The 13,666-nt window shown below is 42.3% G+C and overlaps 1 protein-coding gene and 2 pseudogenes across 1 annotated transcript; 2 read left to right on the top strand and 1 right to left on the bottom strand.

Moving 5' to 3' along the window:
* Nucleotides 1-2,853: 2,853 nt before the first annotated feature.
* On the top strand, nt 2,854-3,595 carry LOC147627325 (uncharacterized; annotated as a pseudogene).
* Nucleotides 3,596-7,295: 3,700 nt separating this feature from the next.
* LOC147627326 (V-type proton ATPase 16 kDa proteolipid subunit pseudogene) lies at nt 7,296-8,180 on the bottom strand (annotated as a pseudogene).
* A 2,593-nt stretch (nt 8,181-10,773) lies between these two features.
* LOC147627327 (jasmonate-induced oxygenase 3-like) lies at nt 10,774-12,664 on the top strand. The gene is made up of 3 exons (XM_086815958.1): nt 10,774-11,399; nt 11,492-11,822; nt 11,949-12,664. Exons 1-3 carry the CDS (start codon nt 10,843-10,845, stop codon nt 12,222-12,224), a joined length of 1,164 nt encoding a protein of 387 aa, XP_086672084.1. The 5' UTR covers nt 10,774-10,842; the 3' UTR covers nt 12,225-12,664.
* Nucleotides 12,665-13,666: the final 1,002 nt, after the last annotated feature.

The raw sequence follows: 13,666 nt of genomic DNA on the forward strand, positions 1-13,666 counted from the left end.
GCTTCTTTCGAACAAGATTCTACCATCAAACAATGTGATCCCAACGTCGAGGGACGAGGCAAAGAAAATGATTGCATCCCTTGGACTCGAATACAACACAATTCATGCATGTGTCAATGATTGCATTTTGTATCGTGGAGAGTATAAAAATGCAACCACTTGTCCCAAATGCAGTGTTGCTCGTTTCAAGGCAGGAACCTTGAATGTCCCTATGAAAGTTCTGCGACACTTTCCCTTGGCACCACGAGTTGAACACATCTTCCGTAGCCCTGAAACAGCCAAGCTTATGGATTGGAGTTCGAGAAATGCAAGTATAGACGGAGTCATGAGGATTCCAAGCGATAGCAAAGTTTTTAAGCATATCGATGCTACATGGCCAGAGTTTCATTGGGAGTCTCGCCATATAAAATTTGGAGTTGGCTTGGATGGAATCAATCCCTTTTCCATGAGATCGAGCAAGTGGTCAACTTGGCCCGTAGTTCTTATCAACTACAACATCCCACCATTCATGTCAATTAAGAAAGAGCATTTAATATTGTCTTTGTTGATTCCTGGTATGTGACAAATATTCTCATTTCTAAATAGCACACTCATTTCTATTTGAAAAATGTCAAATTTAAACAATGCATCAATGTAGGGAAGTGGCAAGTTAAAAACATCAACGTATATCTTTCACCGCTCATTGATGACTTGCAACAAATATCGAAAGGAGTAAATGTTATTGATATGTCAAAACCTGTGGGTAACAGAAGTTTCAAGGTTCGTGGCATTTTAGCATGGACAATACATATTAATCAAATTTAATACATACATTAAGGACAATTACCAGAAGAACCATGGATGGACACCAGAAGCTCCTAAGCTATTTAGTGATGAGAGGTAGTCCTAAAGATATTGTAAGGCTCTGATATGAGCACAAGTACAGCGAGATGGTATGGCTACAAGTAGTTAGTGAAGGATAGATAAGTTCAATACCAGCCAGCTGTGGATTGTTGTGGATTAACTCCTCGTACCTTGCTGTGGATTAACTCTTCTACAATTTCCTAAGTATGGAAACCTAAAGGCCACTAGGGCAGCCCATGTCCCTAAGGCATATGATAGAGCGAGAGAGAGAGAGAGAGAGAGAGAGAGAGAGCATAAGGGTTGGGGCTGCGTGTTAGAGCTAGATCTAGCCTACAAAGGAAATCGCACACCAAAACTAGCTAAGGTCATTTACATCAGCAGAAAGGCATATGCCAAAAGTGAATCGCAGCTCTAAAAGTGAGGGGAAAGGCTCCTTTTGCTTAGCGCAAAAGGAAGTAGGCCAGCCAAGCTGAGAATCGCCTTTAGACAAAGGCACTTTACTGGATAAAGAGAGCAGCTCTTTGGTATGGGCAGCTTTACTGGCAAAAAGGTGAAGCTCTTCTTCTAGCTTGGGCAGCCTAGCTCAGCATAAAGTCAACATGGCTGGTCCGGGTTTAGCAGATAAAAGAAATCGCAGATCTAAAAAAGCTAATTTTCCACCTCTTCTGGTAAAAGTGAGCTCTTTCTAGCATAAACCTGGCACCCACGATAGGGTCAACTGTACTTTATTATGCGCTTTTTTTGGTAGAGCATGGCTCTTTCTGGTCAAAGGTCACTTAAGTGTGAACCTGCATCCAAGCGACTTCGCTTCTTTTTGTCCAGCCCATCTGATTTATCATGCTTGCATAGTTAGCTGACAGGTTAGGGTTTTATACCCTCTCTCCCATGCTATTCTCAATCAAGAGAGAAACCTTTCATCAGGTGTTTCCCCTGCTTAAGCTGACTACTACTAATCATACCATCATAGTGCACTTGTACTCATACAGAGTTTACAGTACCTTCAGGACTACCTCTCCTAATAAGGAGCTTGTGGTGTCCAGCCTTTATGCTTTTGGTAATTGTCATTAGTATATGTATTAAGTAGATTTAATACAGGTTGGTGACACTTTTATACCCAGATCGGCCACACACCCTCTTCAGCTGATTAGTCTTTGCCTTTTTTTGATTTTGGCTAGAAGGGTCTGCTTTTTGACCAAGAAAGCTGTTCTTTTCCCAAAATTGCAACCCTCTTGTCTACTAATTTGAGGACCAGCCAGCAGCCTATATAAGGGATGCCCTCACTCCTTGCGGGGGACGACGGATGCCCTAAGGCCCTCACGCGGCTGGTGTGTGTGTGCATAGCATACTTTCAACTGAGGCTTGCTCCAAGAGAACTCCCATGCCAGATTCAGTTTCTGGAATTGTTATTCTGCTTGCATCTTGAGTCTCCAAGATCGATTCTTGTGCACATACTTAACAATTCCTCTGACTAGTGTCTTAGTCGATGTGTTGGTCTAAACCCTCCATAAAGGCTGTGCACATCTCAGCCCATAAGGCTTGTACTTGTAAAAGGGTTGTGCTTCTTCAATTAGGTCGCCTTCTTCTTGTATATTATTGTCTTTTGCTTGTGTGTACACTAGACAACTGGTCTGGAACTGTAGGTGTTCCCTTGCTACCCTAGATGGCCCCCTTGTTGCTCCTACTGCGCGCAGAAGACTTCCTGTACTGAGTGAAGAGCTACCGCAGGTATGCTCTTCGACCTGCCCCCCAAGAAGGACTGCCCTTTTCTCTGGGTAGAGAGCTGACCCAAAAAAAATTGGGTCCCTTTTGTCCTAAAAGAGCTGCGCCATCTTAGCCTTCTTTCCTTTCTCCGCTAGCGGCTTCTTTGCCTCCTAAAAAAGGAGAGGTACAGGGACAGGTACAGGTACAGGTACAGATACAGGAACAGGTACAGGGACAAGTACAGGAGCAAACAAAGCACAAGAACGCGATGTAGATGAAACGACCAAGGGACATGTAGTGATGGGATCCATGCAAGACATATGGGGGTTCATCACCTCAATGCAAACTATCATGATGAACCAAAGTGAAGAAATAAAAAACCTTGCACACTTAAAAACCAAGAGCTTGAGCATAAGCTACAAATGCAAGATATGTGGGTCCTTAACCAAGAGAAGAAGTTGCAAGAACTCCAAGAAGCCTTCAATAAACAAACCAACACGATGCAGGATACATTGGCCTCACATGACAAAAAACTTACACGTATCAGTGAGAGAACCCAACAAAATGTACCAGGAAATGTGGGATCTTGGGCAAGCATAGTAAAGAATGGGCACACAAACTCGGCCACCACTACCACAAATGATGAAATGTATGTCATTGAGGATGAAAAAGAATACAATGAACTAGAGAAAAGGAAGATGAACATAGTAGTGCGAGGCATTCCAGAAACGGACACAAAACAAGTGCTTACATTGAACACGGACATCACGGATATCATTTCCACTAAATTTGGTATGCATGATATTGTGGTATATGGTGCGTACAGAGTAGGGAAGAAGAAGCCCGAAACCAATCGGGCAATTGTATGCACACTCCTAGATGCATGAAAGAGGGCCATTATCTTGAAAATGCTCACATATATCTAAAAGACAGCCCATTATACATAAGTGAAGATAGAACGCCGAACCAATAGAAGGCAAGAAGGGAAGCCTATGAAGCACACACCAATAAGAAAACACCCACCACGGAAGGGGGAGAACAGGAAAAATGACAAGAGGAGGCCCATGGGACCAGAGAACTATATGTAATAAGCTGGAATTGCTGCGGCTTCCCCTGGCACAAAGGGGAGGGGCTCACAGAAGTCTTACCACAAGCGGATGTACTTTTCCTATTGGAAACATGGGAACACGATACATGCAGGATACCACATGTTGATGGGTATGTCACACACTCTCTGTGGATGCCGAGTACAAAGATGAGAGGACAAGGAGGGGTGGCAGTGATGTACAAAGAAGAGCTTCAAAAAGTGATTACAATATGCAAAAAAGATGCTCATAAGCGATACATATGGGTCAAGATTGACACAGGAGGTAAACTAGTGTTCATAGCAGGGTGCTACATTCCCCATAGGGAATCATCGTTCTATAATACTTTCAACATAGAGAAGAACAACCCCTTTGAAGATTTGTATGCAGATATTAACACTTACACGCAATAAGGGGTAGCGATGCTTACTGGGGACATGAATGCCCGCATAGCACATGCGCAAATGCAAGTCATAAATCTCATGACACCTCTGGGTCTAGAGCATAAAATGGATGTACTTGACCACATGTGGAAGCGATGCTCAAAAGACCAAGTGACAAACCCACAAGGAATAGCATTACTAAGCATGATGACAGCTATGCAATTAATAGCTATAAATGGAGTGAACAAATTTGCCAACTCAGGGGAATGCACATGCTACACCGCCAACAAGGGAATGAGTGCTATTGATTATGTATTGATCCAATATGAGGCATCCCACATGGTGCATAACTTTGAAATTAGGGATAGATCACCAAACTCGGATCATACACCCATTCATGTATGGTTACGGGTACCCATTCACAGGAGAGGAAAACAAGCTCAAATTCGAGCATGGGCATACACAATGCAAATTGAAAAAAAGAAAACCTATGCCGCTTACCTTGACGATAAACTAGCAAGAGAATGCATGCCAATAAATTTAGATCAGGCATAGAACAAATTCAAGCAAGCAATGAGTGAAGCAGTAGAGGAAACAATGGGGAAAACTCATAGACAAGAAACCAAAGGTGAAAGGGTTGCCACACAACTCATGGTTTGATGAAGAATGCAAGATTGCTAAAAGACGTTTGAGGGTCAACCCCCAAAACAGCCATAGAATGGACAGCTTTGGCAAAAACATACACAACTCTCAAGAGGAGAAAAAGAAGAGAACATGAACTACACACCGAGACACAAAGCCCTAATAAACTTCAAGAAAAACCCCAAAAAGAAATGGATGAGGATGAAAGGCAAAAGACAAGACATTACCGGAGACATAAGCCCGGAAGATATGTATGCATATGTAGAAAAGTTATATGTACACAAAGATGTAGAAGGGATGCCTAATATGCAAGAGACAAAACAATTAGAAGAATGCTTTGACTTTCCGATGGTAACAAAGAGCATAAAAAAACTAGCCAATGGCAAAGCACCAGACATGCTTCAGTTCAACTCAGAAATGCTCAAATGGTCAGGCAGTATTGCACGGCAATGGATACACAGACTCCTCAATAAATGCATAACACAAGGGCTACCCATTGATTGGCAAAAGAATTGGATCAAAGCACTTTTCAAGAAAGGGGATGCAAATCAGCCCACTAATTACCGAACCATCATGGTGGGATCTTGCATGTCTAAGCTTCTAGGGAGCATCCTAGAACAAGCTATAAGCATATGGGCTGAGGCAAATGGCAAATGGGCTAAAGGACAAGTAGGTTTTACACCTAAACATAGTACCATTGATCATCTCATATCGCTTAGGGTTCTCATGGAAGAAAGCAGGCTAAAAGGGAAAAATTTGCATTGTTGCTTTGTGGATTTTACAAAAGCATTTGACACGATCCCAAGAAGTGGGCTATGGCAGAGAATGGAATATATCGGGGTCCCGATACATCTTAGAGTGGTAGTAGCACAACTCTATCAACAAGTTAGATGCCAGTTAAAGACACAAACCGGCTTATCTAAAGAATTCTCAAGCAATATGGGAGTCAAACAAGGGTGCCCCCTATCCCCCACTCTCTTCGGACTATGCATTGACCAACTAGAAGACTTCATCCCTCAAGCACTAGTGGAAGAAACAGATGGACCAGCCATTGGAATGCTCACCCTCTTGCTGCTAATCTACGCAGATGATGTTGTACTTTTTGCACATGACATGGCATCTTTACAGAAATTGATGAATGCTATACACACCTTTTGTGACACTACAGGTCTCTCCGTCAATGTAAACAAGACGAAGTTTATGCTCATAAGAACTCATCCACAAGAAATTCAGCCGTCACTCACATATCAAGGGCAGCCAATTGAGAAAGTGGACAGCTTCAGGTACTTGGGAATTGATATTCCATCCAATTATGCCTGGGGACAATGCGTAAGAAATAGGATTGATGCCGGCCACGCCAAGTACTATCAATTTGAGAACATGTGCATGCCAAAAAAACATCAGAAGATGGGAGATAAAGAACATAATCTTTGAGACATGTGTAGTGCAGGCCATTCTATATGGAGTAGAAGTGTGGGGCGCAAGCATTTCAACTCATACATGGAATGAGATTGAGAAAATACAAAAGAAGTTCCTATGTAGACACTTGGGCGTTAAGAAAACCACACCTTACTCGATGCTATTGCTAGAAACAGGAAACATGCCTCTAGAGATCAAAGCCTTAAAAAGAATGCATGCATACATATTGAAAATCAAAATGATGCCCGCTACTCGAATCCCCCGCATAGAATGGGGAATTGGATGTGCACCACAAAAGACAAGGAAGAGTAAATTTCTTTCCTCTAGTCTTGTTCAAGACATCAGAAAGTTGTTCACCAAATGGGATGTGGAGGCATATGTAGACATGCCGATTGACACGGGGAAAGAAAGAGAATGCATGCTGAATTTTGACATAGCAATACTTGATTGCCTTCACAATAAATGGCAAGCGACTACACACAGATCCAAGTATAAGTACTACTGCAAAAATGTAAACCTAGGATATTGGGAGACATACAAAATGAGCCAACCAGAAGCACAAGTTCACATCTGCATGCCCATGCCCCATATGGCAAGAAGAGCCATAACTTTGATGCGTAAAAGATCACACATGCTTAAGATAGAAACGGGAGGATGGCTGAAAATTGATGCTGAAAAAAGGATATGCAAAGCATGCACTATGCAAGCCCTTGAGGATGAAGCTCATGTGACACTAAAATGCCCCGCATATGCGCACATTCGAGCTAATTTTCAGCAGCTCATCCATGGATGCCACACTTTTGCAGATTTGCTTCTAAAAACAAAACCCTCTCCTACAGGTCTAGGGACATATCTTACCCGCATCCTAGAACACCACAAACTACTAATGGAAACATCTACAGATGACACAGAGCACCCCCTGCAAGGGGAGACTATTTCTAGACATGAGGGTCCCATGGGTCATTTTTGGCCCCCCGCGGACGTAAATACCAAATCAAATCAAATCAAATCTCTCTCTCTCTCTCTCTCTCTCTCTCTCTCTCTCTCTCTCACACACACACACACACACCACACGCACACACACTCGGCAGGCCCCCCTCCCTCTCTCTCTCTCTCTCTCTCCTCTCTCTCTCTCACTCACACAGACACACACACGCACACACACACACTTGGTAGCCCTTCTCTCTCTCTCTCTCTCTCTCTCTCTCTCTCTCTCTCTCTCTCACTCACACACTTTTTTTTTCCTGATTTGATAGGATGATACAATCAACCCATAAAGAGCGAGAGCCTCTGCAAAGATGAGAATAAGAATCATGCCCACAAACAGCTTTGGCTGCTATGCATTAGCTCCGACGCCTGCATCCCCGACAATGCTGATGGCCATTCCAGCAGAAAGACCAGCTAGCCTGCAAAAGCAAGACCAGATGATAGATGCGCGTAACCATCAAACAGATAGTAGGCAATGCTTTTAGGATTGATACCCGTGCTTATAATGACAGCAATAATAAGGCCATAAATACCCAGCACACCAGCCGTGACAACTGGTACAATAGACTTCATCACTAGCTCAGGCCTCATCATGCCATGCGGTTAATGAATGTTAAGGAGGATACCTTTTTGTCTGCACCGCTTGAAGAGCTGAACTCGATCATTGGGAGTGAAAAAGAACAAAAAAAATCTTCAAAAACTAAATGTATGTAGAGCTCCTGGTGGGTAGGTTAAGGCTGAAGTGCCATTGGTAGCCCAGCAAAATGTTGCACCTGGTACGCCCATGGATGCGCACCCAGTTCTATTTTCCAAGATAGCTTAGAGTATGTGGACCTATCCAAAACCAGCTGGTAGGAAGTTTACCCACATTGCAAAACTGTTCTTCTCTTACTACATTGCTAATGTCCAACAACTTGTTAGGTAGCCTACTAATTAAGCTTCATGAAGCATTGCAGAAATGCCCCTTTTTATCTGAACTTGACCTGTCTAGCAATAGATTCACTCCAACCCCACTCTTTGTAGTTCCATAAGCAGCACCCATATAGGAGAAGACAAGTGTTGGAGCAGCTCCAAGGAAGCCGAAGAATGCAGCCGTGGTGTCTCCATTAAACTCTATGGTCGAAATCTCTCTCTCTCTCTCTCTCTCTCTCTCTCTCTCTCTCTCTCTCTCACACACACACACACACACACACACACACACACACACACACCACACAGAGTATCGATACCCCAACACACACACACATGTTACCTGTGCTGGCCGTGAGCTTGGGATTGTGAGAGGAAGTCGATTGTTTGAAGCTGCTATAGTGCGCGCGAAACGAAATTGACTACACGCTGAAGTTTTTTTAAAGAAGCTTGGTCTCATAAACGACCCAAATAAAAATGTGGGTTATGCATCGCAATTTTGATGCTTATGCCACTCAACTCCAGTTTGCTATGGTGGCTACTACGATGGCATATAAGACTACATTTTAAAGGTCGCATAAGCATCCATGAAAGCGACCCTTGCTATTTTCTTCATATTTGTATGAGGGTCGCTATGTATAGACCATTCTTGTAGTGTCTCTTGTCCTCACGTCATATCTCTGAGTGTGAAATCATGTTCCCAATACTCAAGAGGTTTTTGACCTGGTTTTTGTGATTTTTCAAGGATTCTTGGACATATGTAGTGTATTTTATGGTTCCTACTCCTACTAATGGATGATTATGAAAGTAATTAATTGTTTTTAGGTTTTTTTAATGGGTTTAAGATGATCTATGCTACCAATCCACTCAATAAGAGTCAAACCTTATTTAAGGATTTTAAATGTTCTACGCTACAAATTTTAACAATGCATTAATAAATCAAAGAAAATAACAACCACACCCTAATCCAATCAATTAGAGATCAAAGCTTATATTTTTGCAGAGTAATGACTCCTAATCACACTAGGTAAGCAGGAGCTATATGTAATCAAATCTAGGCCTTTTAGGCTCAAATCTCTCGTAAATCCATAAAATAATTAGGGTCTTTCCTTCCAATATTATAAATAGATTTCAAATCTAAAACAAAACAAGACTGAAACTAGAAAAAAAGCAATTCATCCTCCAAAAATGATTACCTTTCGGGTTGTGACCTTGTTTTTAATATCAAAAGATATTGGGTAGACCAAATAGCCATGAACAAATCCAATTTGGAGTGAAGCCATAGGCTGGTCCCCGTTGTGGCATCACTAAATATATTAAAGATCTATAAGAGATTAGCTTAGCCTATTAGATACTTCTTACTGTAGAGCCATAAAAGCAACTTCCTGTGTGGGTGCGTTAGTTCATTTTTTATATCATCCCCTTCATGTCAGACCGAGGAGATTCCATGGCTATGGGAGTGAAGAAAGAGCTCTCTTCCTTTCCTAGATGGAGCAAGAAGAGAATAGTATTTGTGATGGCTCGCTCATAAAAGGGGGATAGAGGAGAGAGAGAGAGAGAAGCCTACACTCAATCCTATTCATGCAAGCTATTACAAGGAAACAAATGTCTATTGCTTAATGCCAAAAATGACTTTTATACAAATGACTAGGTTTCAACACCAGGCCAAACCAAACTTAAAAAAGGTCCATGCCCACTAGTTCTAATCTTAAGAAAGTATGTACATAAAGTTTATGACTTTGTTTTTTTTAAATTAAGTTCAAGGTAAGGCCACCTTATAGATTCCATTGACATTACAAGAAATAGGCTTCTATTACAAGTGGGTAAACTACAAGGAATGGACTTTTATTAGAGCAAGATGGGTGTGGCAAAACCATATCAACTACTAAAGTAGTTAAAAACCATAAAGAAAACTTATACACCTTAATTTATTGAGGTTTAAAAAGAGGCTAGTGAAAACAACTTGCATAAGCATGTGCTCATAAGCCCTCTAATGGATCGACACTAATCTTGATTAGAATTGTCAAAATCAATGCTACAAGAAAGATCAATATATATTGGTTTGTCCTTATCTCTTCTCTCTCTCTCTCTCTCTCTCTCTCTAATACCTCTCTTTTAGTTTTATGTTTTTTTTTTTAGTGCCACATGGCAAAGCTTTGTGAAACTCTTTCTTAAGATAATATAAAGACAGATCATGAGGTAGAGAGATTTAGACATGCAGGTGTACCAAATAATGTATTGATATTTGGCTATTCATGTAAAGTTCTTCTTCACCCATTAATATTATTTTGGAGCGCAAAAGACGACCTAGTCCTCCAAGTTCCAACTGAAGCACGTAGAGCACGCTATTGTGATAGAAAATGAGCACAATGTCAAAAGTCGTCCCAGGGACCAGCTGAAAGCGTGTTGGGGGGAGGCCGGTGGTGAAGGTGCATGTGAAGTCCTGTTTGGCCTTCTCTGACACGAAAACACGCAGTCGTTGATGGGGGGTCCCGCGTTCTCGCTTCTATAGTGTGTTTTTGAGCGCTGCCCGCGGCTATGCCCATCAACATGCATGCAAATCTGGGACGAGTTAGATGGTTCCACACATACTTTTTGACCCGTCACCTGAAGCCTTAATTGTTGAAGCCTGACACCGTGTGCTCTCCGTCCGCGCCTAGACATGGGTTTCTCAAACCCGCACGTTTTAGTGCGGCCTGCCTTCAGTACAGTGTTTCTCACGTGCACAAATGTACTTTTCTCCTGCAGATCAATCGTACACGCTCACGCCAGGATTCAGGTTGTTGTATTTAAACGTGCTTTTGGAGAAGCGCCAGTAGCAGGAGCAGCACCATCATATACTCTTTTATCAGTCTTTACCAAAGTCAGCAAGCATGTCGACTTCAGAGCTTGTTCTCGATACGAGTTCCAGCAATGATATAAACTGGCCTGAGCCAGTGCAGAGAGTGCAGCTGCTTGCAGAGAGCGGCCTTAAAATTGTCCCTTCTCAGTACGTCAGACCGAAATCTGACAGACCCTCAGTAGCATGTGAAGCGATAACAAAGGACAATCACCAGCATCCACACGCAGCTCATCAGAACGATGTGCCCATCCTCGACTTGTCCGATCTACACAAGGAAGACAGAAGACAGGCTTGCTTGGATGAGCTGCAGCGGGCTTGCCAGGAGTGGGGATTCTTCCAGGTAGTGAACCATGGTGTTCCGCTTGGTCTTCTGGAGAGCGTTAGAGGCGTCGCGCGCGAATTCTTCAACCTGCCCATGGCGGAGAAGCAGGCGTACGCCAACAATCCGCTCACGTACGAAGGCTACGGCAGCCGGCTCGGGGTGAACAAGGGAGCCGTCCTAGACTGGGGAGACTACTACTTCTTGAAAGTGCTTCCACAATCTGAGAGGGACATGAGCAAGTGGCCCACAAATCCAGCTGAATGGAGGTAAGTGTAGCAACCAATTATGCAATTAATGAACTGATCCAGTTCTTGTACGATACGATTAGGGCTTTAATCAACTCTAAACGTGCTTGCAGGATCACCGTGGAACAGTACTCTAATCATGTATTCAACCTTTCCAAAAGGCTTCTCACTGCCGTATCTACAAGCCTCGGCTTGCATTCGTCTTCGAGGCTTGAGCAAGCGTTTGGCGAGCTGGACATGGCCATGCGTATTAACTACTATCCGGCATGCCCCCAGCCCGATCTCACCCTCGGCTTGTCTTCCCACTCCGACCCGGGAGGTTTAACAGTCCTCCTTCAAGACGATCGAGTCCCAGGACTTCAAGTAAAGGCACAGAATAAGGCTTGGGTGACTGTCCAACCCATACCCGGAGCCCTTGTGGTGAACCTGGGCGACCAAATCCAGGTCAGCTTGATTCACGATCCGCAAATGCATAGCCGCTTCATTTCAATCTAGTATTGATTTATGTGTAGCTTGCTCCAAACTTCTTTGATAGTTGGCTGATCGGTGCGTCCATGTTCTAACGTGCAGATCCTCACAAATGGCCGGTACAAGAGCGTGGAGCATAGGGTGGTGGTGAACAGCACCTGCGAGAGGCTGTCGCTGGCGTCCTTCCTCAATCCTTGTAACGAGACCGTGGTGGCACCATTGCCGGAGCTTGTAGGGGGCAAGAAGCTCCCAGCCTACAACGCCATGACATTCAAGCAATACAGGTCCTTCATAAGGAGGAGCGGAACCAACGGAAAGGGTCATCTCGACTCCATTGCATCACCGACGGACTCAACGTCGAGACAGTTGGAATCCTAGAACTGAAGAAAGCAGTTGGGAATCCTCACAATACTTGCACAGGTAGTGTGCCCGCGAATAGAGCATGATCACAGGTACCTCAAAGTGGATAGTACTACTTTTTCATCCCGCCAGAAATCATCATATTGCTGAAAATGGAAAGATAAAGCACGTCATCGTTGCGTAAGCCTTGCATAAGGAAAGCCCGTTTTTCAATAGAAGAAAATCTATGTGGTTTGTAATGTATGTGGAAAAAAAAGAAGTCCATGCAAAGTGTATGGCAAAGAGGTAATAATCATGGTGATATATACCCTTCCCCTATTTAGAGAAAGCACTTTCAGTGTATAAAGTGCAAAGAGTGAATCATTTTCGTAGCACCACATAAGATATAGCATTAAACTTAAGTTTATGATGTGAAACTCGTTGAATTATACCTTTTATTGCCAAATATTTCATTTTTGCAACCTCAATTTGTAATACAAAGTTGAAAAACATAAAAGTATTAAAAAACTAAAAGAGAGAGATATAAGAGGGATACTATGTGTTTTTTGAAGCAAAATATCATATTAATTCTAGTAATTTTAGTCTTGTAATCTCAAATCTTTTACCCAAACGCTAAAAAATCCAAAAAATATAGATGCTATAAAACCCTTTTTTAAAGGAAAAACTAAAAGAGAGGTATTAGAGAGAGAGAGAGAGAGAGGAGAAGAGAAGAGAAGAGAAAAGAGATAAGGACACTCGTGATAAACAAGGATGAGGGCTAATCTTACTAACAGTAGACCAATATATATTGATCTTTCTTGTAGCATTGATTTTGGCAATTCTAATCAAGATTAGTGTCAATCCATTAGAGGACTTATGAGCACATGCTTATGCAAGTTTTTTTCACTAGACTCTTTTTAAACCTCAATAAATTAAGGTGTATAATTTTTCTTTGTGGTTGTTAACTAATTTAGTGGTTGATATGGTTTTGCCACCCATCGTGCTGTAGTAAAAGTCTATTCCTAGTAATTTACCCATGTGTAATAGAAGCCTATTTCTTGTAATGTCATTGGAATCTATGAATTGGCCTTACCTTGAACTTAATCTAGAATAAATAAAGTCATAAACTTTATGTACATACTTTCTTAAGATTAGAACTAGTGGGCATGGACCTTTTTTAAGTTTAGTTTGGCCTAGTGTTGAAAGCTAGTCATTTGTATATAAGTCATTTTTGGCATTAAGCAATAGACATTTGTTTCCTTGTAATAGCTTGCATTAATAGGATCGAGTGTAGGCTTCTCCCTCTCTCCTCTATCCTATTTATGAGACAGCCACCAGAAGGCCTATTCTCTTCTTGCCTCCATCTAGGAAATGAAGAGAGTTGTTTCTTCACTCCCATAGCCATGGAATCTCCTCGGTGTGACAAGAAGGGGTTGATATAAAAAATGGGCTAATACACCCACACACGAAGTTGCTTTTAT

This window comes from Cibotium barometz, chromosome 21, assembly GCF_041138505.1.
Source record: "Cibotium barometz isolate CiBa-2024 chromosome 21, ASM4113850v1, whole genome shotgun sequence".
Taxonomy (NCBI): domain Eukaryota; kingdom Viridiplantae; phylum Streptophyta; class Polypodiopsida; order Cyatheales; family Cibotiaceae; genus Cibotium; species Cibotium barometz.

What these genes read in the sequence shown, in the direction of transcription:
- LOC147627327 (XM_086815958.1), top strand. Translation starts at nt 10,843, where the DNA reads ATGTCGACTTCAGAGCTTGTTCTCGATACGAGTTCCAGCAATGATATA. An exon ending in ACAAATCCAGCTGAATGGAG is followed by an intron (nt 11,400 to 11,491) that starts GTAAGTGTAGCA and finishes ACGTGCTTGCAG; the next exon opens with GATCACCGTGGAACAGTACT. An exon ending in ACCTGGGCGACCAAATCCAG is followed by an intron (nt 11,823 to 11,948) that starts GTCAGCTTGATT and finishes TCTAACGTGCAG; the next exon opens with ATCCTCACAAATGGCCGGTA.